This window comes from Coregonus lavaretus (genome assembly GCF_964263955.1).
Source record: "Coregonus lavaretus genome assembly, contig: HAP1_SCAFFOLD_730, whole genome shotgun sequence".
Taxonomy (NCBI): Eukaryota; Metazoa; Chordata; class Actinopteri; order Salmoniformes; family Salmonidae; genus Coregonus; species Coregonus lavaretus.
Window position 1 is genome coordinate 139,709 of NW_028162263.1, and position 12,124 is coordinate 151,832.

At 43.5% G+C, this 12,124-nt stretch overlaps 1 protein-coding gene across 1 annotated transcript in view; it reads left to right on the top strand.

The window, feature by feature from the left end:
• The first annotated feature begins 1,241 nt into the window (after nt 1–1,241).
• The window catches only part of LOC311119409 (ADP-ribose glycohydrolase MACROD2-like), an 80,788-nt gene continuing 69,905 nt past the window's right edge, over nt 1,242–12,124 (top strand). Inside the window, exons 1-3 of the mRNA XM_084194108.1 lie at nt 1,242–1,504; nt 11,297–11,407; nt 11,490–11,552. Coding sequence (XP_084050234.1) covers nt 1,468–1,504; nt 11,297–11,407; nt 11,490–11,552 — 211 coding nt within the window. The 5' untranslated portion in view covers nt 1,242–1,467. The remainder of the gene's footprint in view (nt 1,505–11,296; nt 11,408–11,489; nt 11,553–12,124) is intronic.

Consider the following 12,124-nt stretch of genomic DNA (forward strand, 5'->3'; position numbering starts at 1 on the left):
AGGCTCTGCAATTTCGTCACACTCATCCTATACAGAGAACTCCGACCACATTTACAGACCAAGCATAAATTGGCTTTAATAAAACTTGAAACATGTATGTGTAACTGATAGATGCACCCACACGCACATGCACACACATTTACGCTACATGTTAATATTTTAAAATGTATGTCAATTGTAATGTATTTTGACTGTAATGTATTTTTTTTGTTATGTGTTGGCCGCCAGTAAGACTAGCTGTCGACTAATGGGGATCCTAAAACAAATAATAACAATATGTATACCAGAACTAGACGTTGAACTGACATCTGTGCCCAGTGGGATGTCAGTTTCTACTTGGCTGGTTTATTACCCCATTGAAAGTTATACGGTTACTATGGTAATCGATCCAGACAGACAGACAGACGGAACATTGTCTAATGTAAAAGACAAGAGAGAATATAAGAGACACAAATATTTATAAAAATGTGGGTTTGTGTTTGTTTGTTTGTAGCCATAATAAAGGATGAATAAAACGTATTCGAAACTTGAAAGAGAGAGATTACATTTTCTTGTCACTTTTGACACTGTGTTCTTTGTTTTCTTTTCCGATTCCATGGCAGAGTCTAACCCACGTTTACTGTGCGGGTTGCTACAATGTTTCGTTTTCATGATTTCCGCAATGTTTATTTTTCACAATACAATGTTTCATAGTGACAATGTAGCCCAGCTGCTTGCTAGAATCTGTCGAGAATCGAAAATGAAACTGCAAAAGTGCAAAGCCCCTTTACAAAACTATTGCTTTAGGCTAGTTAAGATGTGTTTTATTAATATGGTTTATTACGATGAACAAATATGACGAACAACGTGCGAACATTGCTGTGATTTGCAACAATGTAGCAAAACCTTTCACGCTGCTACAAAAAAGTTTTGTGTAAAAAGAATCAATTTGCGAATTGTCCTTCACTAGCCTACAGAACGTACTACTCTCACCTCTCCTCAAAGCATTCTCCCTTTTCTCCCCCATCCTCATCATCTATCCTGCCGTCCAGATTGACAGCCGTACAGCCGTGGCATTTCTACCCGATCACCCCGCACGCCGAGCGGCGGAGTAGAACGATCCGCTCCGGAATCAACCTACCCTACCTCACGACGCTTGTACCTTTTATTTATTATCTGACTGCCACATCAGGCGGTCCTATCGCACACCCACTTCCTTGTCTTCGACAACCAATCGCTTGGCCGTGATTCCCAACACACATAGTAATTTACGGGGCTCGTCAAGCTAGGTTGCATGGAGCCTGCCATACTGAAGTCCATAGAAATCTGACAGCTTCTTCAAAGGTGAGAGAGACGTCGTGGGTTCAGCTACTAGCTCCGGGGTTGTTTTTTACTTTCTATTTCAGTTCCCCGGTCCTACCATACTCTGTGAGTCTGGGGTTGCCACTGTCAAAAAACACGAACTCCAAGTCCAATCAGCACCGCACCATGAACAAAAAGAAGAAGGACTGGAAGACAGAGAAAGGTAAGAAGTCTTATTTTGGTGTTGGGCACCACTAGAATCAATATGTGTCATAATCTCTCTCCGTGTCTCCCGTGCTTTCACAGCTTCATCTGTCTGCGATATCTTTCTGACTGTCCAGGATATCTGTGAACACCTGCTGTTTATTATAAACCACTTATTATAGGGCTACAGACAGCATCCCGACACACTGTATGAGAGCCGCTGCAGATGTTGCGCTAAGCAGTATGCGTCTGTGCCTTTGCCTTGTACCGAACCATGCTAGACAAACGTACCATAATTTACACCGCCGCTGTCATAACAGTAGCCCAAGTTTAACACACACACACACAGAGACACACACACACACACACACACACACACACACACACACACACACAGAGAGAGAGACACACACACACACTGACACACACACACACACACACACACACACACCACGTTGCTCTTGTGGACTTTAATAAAGCAGCTACTCTAGCCTTGTCCACTAGGCCGTGCATTTCTGCAAGTTCACCTGTTAGAATGAATGACATAGAGGTTTTCCAATGCCTCACAAAGAAGTGCACCTATTGGTAGATGGGTAAAAATTAAAATAAAAAGCAGACATTGAATATCCCTTTGAGCATGGTGAAGTTATTAATTACACTTTGGATGGTGTATTAATACACCCAGTCACTACAAAGATACAGGCGTCCTTCCTAACTCAGTTGCCGGAGAGGAAGGAAACCGATCAGGGATTTCACCATGAGGCCAATGGTGACTTTCAAAAGTTATAGAGTTTAATGGCTAAATATAGGAGAAAACTGAGGATGGATCAACAAAATTGTAGTTACTCGACAATACTAACCTAATTGACAGAGTGAAAAGGAGGAAGCCTGTACAGAATAAAAATATTCCAAAACATGCATCCTGTTTGCAACAAGGCACTAGAGTAATACTGCATAAAAATGTGGCAAAGCAATTCACTTTTTGTCCTGAATATGACGTGTTATGTTTGGAGCAAATCCAATAGAACACATTACTGAGTACCACTCTCCATATTTTCAAGCATAGTGGTGGCTGCATCATGTTATGGGTATGCTTGTAATCATTAAGGACTGGGGAGTTTTTCAGGATAAAAAAAGAAATGGAATGGAGGTAAGCACAGGCAAAATCCTAGAGGAAATCCTGGTTCAGTCTGCTTTCCACCAGACACTGGGAGATTAGTTCACCTTTCAGCAAAACAATAACCTGAAACACAAGGCCAAATCTACAGGTACAGGTAGCTTAGTGGTTAAGAGCGTTGTGCCAGTAACCGAAAGGTCGCTGGTTCTAATCCCCGAGCCGACTAGGTGAAAAATCTGTCTGTGCCCTTGAGCAAGGCACTTAACCCTAATTGCTCCTGTAAGTCGCTCTGGATAAGAGCGTCTGCTAAATGACCTATTTATTATTTACATTGGAGTTGCTTACCAAGAATACAGGGAATGTTCCTGAGTGGCTAAGTTACAGTTTTGACTTAAATCTGCTTGAAAATCTATGGCAAAACGTGAAAATGGTTGTTCTGACAATGATCAACAACCAATTTGACAGAACTTATAAAGGGCAAATGTTGCACAATCCAGGTGTGCAAAGCTCTTAGAGACTTACCCAGAAAGACTCACAGCTGTAATCACTGCAAAAGGTGATTCTAACATGCAGGGGTGCAACATTATTTTTTAATTTTTTTATCCAGTCGGATAAACACTCCAAACAGTCTACCCGACCGCTTAGAGGTGTCCGCATGGTCCTAAAGCACACCATTGCGTCGTTTTGTATCACATTCCAATGATAAAACTGGGGGGGACAAAAATGCAATTTCCTGTCCCCAGTTAAAGTTGCGCCCTTGCTAACATGTATTGACTCAAGGGGTTGAATACTTATCTAATCAGGATATACAGTGTTAGTGTTTTATTTTTCATTTTTTTTGTAACAAATGTTAGAATTTTTCTTCCACTTTGACATTACGAATATTTTGTGTACTTCGTTGACAAAAAAAATGACAATTAAATCCATTTTAATCCCACTTTGGAACACAACAAAATGTGGAAAAAGTTAAGGGGTGTGAATACTTTCTGAAGGCACTGTAGATAGGTAGACAGAAAGGGAGATAGGTAGGTAGTTAGATAGATATATAGATGGAAGAATAGATAGGTAGGTAGGTACAGTTGAAGTCGGAAGTTTACATACACTTAGGTTGGAGTCATTAAAACTCGTTTTTCAACCACTCCACACATTTCTTGTTAACAAACTATATTTAGTTTTGGCAAGTCGGTTAGGACATCTACTTTGTGCATGACACAAGTAATTTTTCCAACAATTGTTTACAGACAGATTATTTTATTTATAATTCACTGTATCACAATTCCAGTGGGTCAGAAGTTTATATACACTAAATTGACTGTGCCTTTAAACAGTTTGGAAAATTCCAGAAAATGATGTCATGGCTTTAGAAGCTTTCTGATAGGCTACTTGACACCATTTGATTCAATTGGAGGTGTACCTGTGGATGTATTTCAAGGCCTACCGGTACCGGTGGAGGAGCTCGTCCAGCAGCATGCGACGATGCTGCACACTCAGGGCACGGCCATGGATCGCGTGCTGCGCACCATGGAGCGATGGGAGAGAGAGGGTGTTCCCACACCATTATACTGCTCAGGAAGGAGACGCGTTCTGTCTCCTAGAGATGAACGTACTTTGGTGCAAAAAAGTGCAAATCAAAACCAGAACAACAGCAAAGGACCTTGTGAAGATGCTGGAGGAAACAGGTACAAAAGTATCTATATCCACAGTAAAATGAGTCCTATATCGACATAACCTGAAAGGCTGCTCAGCAAGGAAGAAGCCACTGCTCCAAAACCGCCATAACAAAGCCAGACTACGGTTTGCAACTTCACATGGGGACAAAGATCGTACTTTTTGGAGATATGTCCTCTGGTCAGATAAAACAAAAATAGAACTGTTTGGCCATAATGACCATCGTTATGTTTGGAGGAAAAAGGGGGTTGCTTGCAAGCCGAAGAACACCATCCCAAGCACGGGGGTGGCAGCATCATGCTGTGGGGGTGCTTTGCTGCAGGAGGGACTGGTGCATTTCACAAAATAGATGGCATCATGAGGAAGGAAAATTATGTGGATATATTGAAGCAACATCTCAAAACATCAGTCAGGAAGTTAAAGCTTGGTCGTAAATGGGTCTTCCAAATGAACAATGACCCCAAGCATACTTCCAAAGTTGTGGCAAAATGGCTTAAGGACAACAAAGTCAAGGTATTGGAGTGGCCATCACAAAGCCCTGACCTCAATCCTATAGAAAATGTGTGGGCAAAACTGAAAAAAAAAGCATGTGCGAGCAAGGAGGCCTACAAACCTGACTCCGTTACACCAGCTCTGGCAGGAGGAATGGGCCAAAATTCACCCAACTTATTGTGGGAAGCTTGTGGAAGGCTACCCGACACGTTTGACCCAAGTTAAACAATTTAAAGGCAACGCTACCAAATACTAATTGAGTGTATGTAAACTTCTCACCCACTGGGAATGTGATGAAAGAAATAAAAGCTTAAATAAATAATTCTCTCTACTATTATTCTGACATTTCACATTCTTAAAATAAAGTGGTGATCCTAACTTACCTAAGACAATGAATTTTTACTAGGATTAAATGTCAGGAATTGTGAAAAACAGAGTTTAAATGTATTTGGCTAAGGTGTATGTAAACTTCCGACTACAATTGTAGGTAGGTGGGGAGGGAGGGCACCCCGTAGTGCCGGAAGACGTGAGGAAACAGGGCCTCTGCAGGGCCGTGGGGAGACCGGGCAGAGGAAGGAGGCGGCAGGCTTTAGAAAGCGGTCCACAACGACCAGGATGGTGGTGTTGCCCTGAGAGAGAGGAAGATCAATGAGAAAGTCAATACGACCATGGCCGTTGTGGAACTGGTAAGGGATTTAACTTACCAGCTGGGAGGTGCCTAGGTGTCTTACTCTGGGCACACACCGAGCAGGAGGAGACATACACCCTCACGTCCTTAGCCAAGGTAGGCCACCAGTACCTCCCGGTCAGGCAGCGCACTGTACAGCCGATACCTGGGTGACCAGAGGAGGGGGACGTGTGTGCCCAATAGATCAGACGGTCACGGACAAGAGACGGCACGTACCGCAGCCCAGCTGGGCACTGAGGTGGAGATGGCTCTCTGCGTAATGCCCGCTCTATGTCTGCGTTCATCACCCACACTACCGGCACCACAATGCAGGAGGCCGGGAGTATGTGGGTGTTGTCTATGGGCCTCTCCTCTGTGTCGTACAGCCGTGAGAGTGCGTCTGCCTTCACGTTCTTTGTACCCGGTATGTAGGACATTGTAAGTGAAGAACAGGGCCCACCTGGCCTGGCGAGGGTTCAGCCTCCTCGCTATCCGGATGTACTCCAGGTTACGGTGGTCAGTCCAGACGAGGAAAGGGTGTTTCGCCCCCTCGAGCCAGTGCCTCCACACGGTCAGGGCTCTGATAACAGCCAACAGCTCCCGATCACCAACGTCATAGTTCTGCTCCGCCGGGCTGAGCTTCTTGAAGAAGAAGGCACAGGGGCGGAGCTTGGGTGGAGCGCCCGAGCGTTGAGATAGGACAGCGCCAATCCCTACCTCGGACGCATCCACGTCCACTACGAACGGTAGTGATGGATCGGGATGGGCCAGCACCGGGGCTGAGGTGAACAGAGCCCTCAGGTTACTGAAAGCCCTGTCAGCCTCAGCAGACCAGCTGAGCCGGGACGGCCCACCCTTCAACAGAGAGGTGATGGGAGCTGCGACCTTGTCAAAGCCCCGGATAAACCTCCAATAGTAATTGGCAAAAGCCAATAAAGCGCTGCACCTCCTTTACCATGGTTGGAGTCGGCCAATGTAGACCACCACACCGCGACCAAGCATGTCCCGAAACACCTCGTTCACAAAGGACTGGAAGACTCACCAGGTATTCATAATGCCCCGTGGTTTGTGCTGAATGCTGTCTTCCGCTCGTCCCTTTCTCGGACACGCATCGTGACTGGTGCTGTAACTTCCCTAACGAACCCTGACCCTAATGGTCGACTGTCAATTGCTTCGATGGGCAGTGGAATGAATTGGGGGAACCAACGTGATACCTAGACTATGAGCTAACGACCTGTCCATAAAGTTCCCAGCTGCGCCTAAATCGACCCGCGCCTTACACTGGGGAACTACCGTGTAATCAGGGAAGTGGACATGGTATAGTAAAGTGCGCAGCAGAGGGCTCTGAACGAGTGTGGGTTTTTGCTACCTGGGGTGATGCGAGAGTGCCCTGCCTGCCGCCTCCAGACCCAAAAAGAACGCTGATGACAGCGTGCAGCAGAATGTCCTCTCGTGCCACAAGAGTGACTCTGGAGCTGCCCGTCCTCCGCTCTCCCGGATCGCTGCACCACCCAGCTCCATCGGAACGTCATCCGGGTTGAAGGGGGGTTGAAACGGGCAGGCCCCTTCCAGGACGTCCTCTTGAAGCCAGCAGGTTGTCCAACCGGATGGCCCATGTCCACCAGCTGGTTGAAAGTCAACGTGGTATCCCGGCAGGCTAGCTCCCTCGGATGTCCTCTCGCAGGCTGCACCGGAAGCGGTCGATGAGGGCCCGCTCGTTCCACATTTTGGTTTTTGCCCTAGCACTACACTGCTGATTCAAATAATTAAGTCATCATTAAGCTTGAATTATTTTTTAATCAGCTGTGTAGTGATAGGGCAAAAAACAAAACGAGTTTCGGAAACGATGATGTAGACTAACATCTTTCCTGCTCTGTAAGTATGCCATGTGCACTCTTTTAACTGACTACTCACCTTTGCTTCACCCACAGTATAAATAGAGATGACTGGTAGAACAATGTCTGAAGGAATGAAAGATCTGAAATAACACACTTTTTGTTACTAATGAATATTAATGCAGACCAGACTATCCTCTCTCCTCACATTGTATGTATAAGTAATAAGGGGTCCGGTAAAAGTGTCGGTTTGTGAGAGCGATAGATTGTTGTAGCGGTGTAGACCAAAGAGCACTATTGTGTTTAAGGACCTGCTAAAAAACGTTATCTTTCCTTCAGTCATTCATGTAGAATAAAACTACATGCAGCCTTGGGAATGGCAGAGAAAGGCTGAACTGTTTTAACCATACAGGGAGAGAAAGACAGAGAGAGACAGAGACAGAGACAGAGATAGAGACAGAGAGAGTAGAACGGGGGGGAGAAAGATAAATAAATAAAGAGCGTGTGAGCGAGTGAGAGAGACAGAGAAGAACAGGGAGACACACGAGAGAGAGAGAGAGAGAGAGAGAGAGAGAGAGAGAGAGAGAGAGAGAGAGAGCAGACACTGACCTATTCAGAACTGCTTTGTATTGTCAGTTACAAACTTTGTAGTATTTTCTATTATCTTTTTGACAGAGACACTGAGAGAGATTAAGAGAGACAGAGAGCTAGAGAGATAGATATACAGAGATATAGACGGAGAGACGGAGAGAGAGAGAGATAGATGTACTGAGCAAATGTCAAATTGGCTTTTTACCAAATTACCGTACGACAGACAACGTATTCACCCTGCACACCTTAATTGACAAACAAAGTCTAAGTCTTCTCATGCTTTGTTGATTTCAAAAAAGCTTTTGACTCAATTTGTCATGAGGGTCTGCTATAAAAATTGATGGAAAGTGGGGTTGGGGGAAAAACATACGACATTATAAAATCCATGTACACAAACAACAAGTGTGCGGTTAAAATTGGCAAAAAAACACACACATTTCTTTCCACAGGGCCGTGGGGTGAGACAGGGATGCAGTTTAAGCCCCACACTCTTCAACATATATATCAACGAATTGGCGAGGGCACTAGAACAGTCTGCAGCACCCGGCCTCACCCTACTAGAATCTGAAGTCAAATGTCTTCTGTTTGGTGATGATCTGGTGCTTCTGTCACCAACCAAGGAGGGCCTACAGCAGCACCTATATCTTCTGCACAGATTCTGTCAGACCTGGGCCCTGACAGTAAATCTCAGTAAGACAAAAATAATGGTGTTCCAAAAAAGGTCCAGTTGCCAGGACCACAAATACAAATTCCATCTAGACACCGTTGCCCTAGAGCACACAAAAAACTAAACATACCTCGGCCTAAACATCAGCGCCACAGGTAACTTCCACAAAGCTGTGAACTATCTGAGAGACAAGGCAAGAAGGGCCTTCTATGCCATCAAAAGGAACATAACATTTGACATACCAATTAGGATCTGGCTAAAAATACTTGAATCAGTTATAGAACCCATTGCCCTTTATGGTTGTGAGGTCTGGGGTCCGCTCACCAACCAAGAATTCACAAAATGGGACAAACACCAAATTGAGACTCTGCATGCAGAATTCTGCAAAAACATCCTCCGTGTACAACGTAAAACACCAAATAATGCATGCAGAGCAGAATTAGGCCAATACCCGCTAATGATCAAAATCCAGAAAAGAGCCGTTAAATTCTATAACCACTTAAAAGGAAGCGATTCCCAAACCTTCCATAACAAAGCCATCACCTACAGAGAGATGAACTTGGAGAAGAGTCCCCTAAGTAAGCTGGTCCTGGGGCTCTGTTCACAAATACAAACAGACCCCACAGAGCCCCAGGACAACAACAACAACAACAACACAATTAGACCCAACCAAATCATGAGAAAACTAAAAGAGAATTACTTGGAAAGAATTGGAAAGAACAAACAAAAAAACAGAGCAAACTAGAATGCTTTTTGGCCCTAAACAGAGAGTTCACAGTGGCAGAATACCTGACCACTGTGACTGACCCAAACTTAAGGAAAGCTTTGACTATGTACAGACTTAGTGAGCATAGCCTTGCTATTGAGAAAGGCCACCGTAGGCCGACCTGGCTCTCAAGAGAAGACAGGCTATGTGCACACTGCCCACAAAATGAGGTGGAAACTGAGCTGCACTTCCTAACCTCCTGCCAAATGTATGACCATATAAGAGACACATATTTCCCTCAGATTACAGCGATCCACAAAGAATTCGAAAACAAACCCAATTTTGATAAACTCCCATATCTATTGGGTGAAATACCACTGTGTGCCATCACAGCTGCAAGATTTGTGACCTGTTGCCACAAGAAAAGGGCAACCAATGAAGAACAAACACCATTGTAAATACAACCCATATTTATGTTTATTTATTTTCCCATTTGTACTTTAACTATTTGCACATTGTTACAACACTGTATATACACATAATATGACATTTGAAATGTCTTTATTCTTTTGAAACTTCTGAGTGTAATGTTTACTGTTAATATTTATTGTTTATTTCACTTTTGTTTACTATCTACTAGGGGTGTAACGATTCGTTTTAACAACGATTCGATTTGTATCACGATTCGTGGTTGTCGATACGATTCAAGGACGATATTGGTTCATTTAGAACGATACGATCCGAAACGATTCAGTGACTTGAAATCGATTCAGTAACCTTTTAGCCAAAAATTCAACCAGTGTGACTGAAATAAATACCTGGATACTGGACAGTGCAGGTGAAGTTTCCTAGATTCCTGTTTCTTGTAAGGACCGCAATGGTGGCTTGATAATTTCTCGCTCGTCGGCTTCTCCTCTGTCATCCGCCAAGCTATGTTTTGTTGTCTTGGCGCCTTTGCGCTGCTGCTGGTGCGATGACGTCACGGATAGGCAGACTGAATCGAGTAATGTTTAAAGCCTTTATCATTAAAAGTGCTAAGAAAAAACATCCATATAAAGTCTGACGTGCTTAAATCCAATGGGTTATTTCCTAGTATCGATACAATCGATTTATTACATTTTAAAACAATGTTAGATCGATATATGTTGTCCAAAAGGCCAACTCGCCGAGCACAGATCGATGTAGTTGGATCATATGAATATAAATCGATACATCGATGTAGTAGATGGATCGTTACACCCCTACTATCTACTTCACTTGCTTTGGCAATGTTAACACACGTTTCCCATGCCAATAAAGCCCTTAAATTGAAATTGAATTGAATTGATAGCCAGAGAGACAGAGAGAGAGAGAGAGAGAGAGAGAGAGAGAGAGAGAGAGAGAGAGAGAGAGAGAGAGAGAGAGAGAGAGAGAGAGAGAGAGAGAGAGAGAGAGAGAGAGAGAGCGAGAGCGAGAGAGAGAGAGAGACACTATACCCCCAAACACCACTTTCAAATGAATGTATGAATCAATGTATGATTGAATAAATGAATAAACCTTTTTTTCCCCATATATCACTGGCAGGTATTAAAAACACTGCATTAAATACAGGAAAGTAGAAGAAGTGTTGACAACATGTATCAATGTTGCTATCATCAGAGAAAATACAATTTGCCCAGGAGCAATCTGGGAACCCAGCTCACCTCATCTCATCTCACTCTCCACACTTTTCTCTGGTGCTGCATCAATATTCTGAGCCTGGCTGTCCAGACTGGCTCTTCCATACTATGATATTCTTAGCTCAGCTTCACCTGAACAACGTGTCACTTATTTCAAGTCTTGTTTAATATTTTTTTCAACTTGAAAACTTCTATTCATGTCCTACTTAATACTTCATATTACCTGACATCTTTGCCAGTAATATTCACTCACAAAAATGTGTCTGTGTGAAGAAAACTTTGTTCTAAAATTGACGATTTTGTCTGTGCCAAACTCACTAATTTGTTTTGTATGATGAAAACATATTTGTTATATTGTTACTTAAATTGACTATTTTGTTCTAAAATGGACTATTTATTCTCCCTTACAGACAGAGTGTTGAAAATGTCGTGGGAGGAGAGGCGTAAGGGGTACCGTCGGTCTGAATACGTACCTCTGGACAAGATCTTCACCTGGAGACAGACTCAGCAGAGTAAAGAAGGTGAGAGAATTGTCTTATTGTTCCCAAATCATTTTGAAAAACCGAACAATGTTTTGACCCACACTACCTCTTTCTTCACCAGACATGAGCTATTTTCTGCCACGCATAATGAAAGCTGTAAACTTCCTACGTCCATCATTCTCCAGTAAGCATTACACTGAAGTCCTCTTTAATCCAAACACATTCAGAGTGAACAACTTTCCAATTTCAAAGTCTTGCATGACGTAACACCTTCATAACACTGTCATAAGATTGATATAACCCTTCATGACAACCATCATAGTTCAGTGTGGTTGTGTTGGTAGAGCATGGTGCTTGCAGCACCAGGGTTGCGGGTTTGATTCCCACGGGGGGACCAGTACGAAAGAATGAGAAAGTACTGAAACTGCTGTAGCGCTGGAGAAGAGCTAAAGGACTAAAAACAAAACAAAACAAAAAAGATTATGCTTATGACAACTGACAAGGTAACTTTGCTGCTCTGTGTAATGTCACTCCTTCCCCAATGACAGTAAATCACTTTGGATGAGAGCGTCTGCTAAAGGACTAACATGTTGACGTCTCTTAGCCTCTGTGTGCTTTCAGAAACGGGAAATGACATGATGCCCTTCGAGGAAAAGAGACAAGAGCAGAGGAATCAATCCTGTAATCTTTTCAGTTCGTCCCCAACGCGCTTATCAATTATGTCATCGTAGAGTTGTCAATGCCTGTGATGATTAA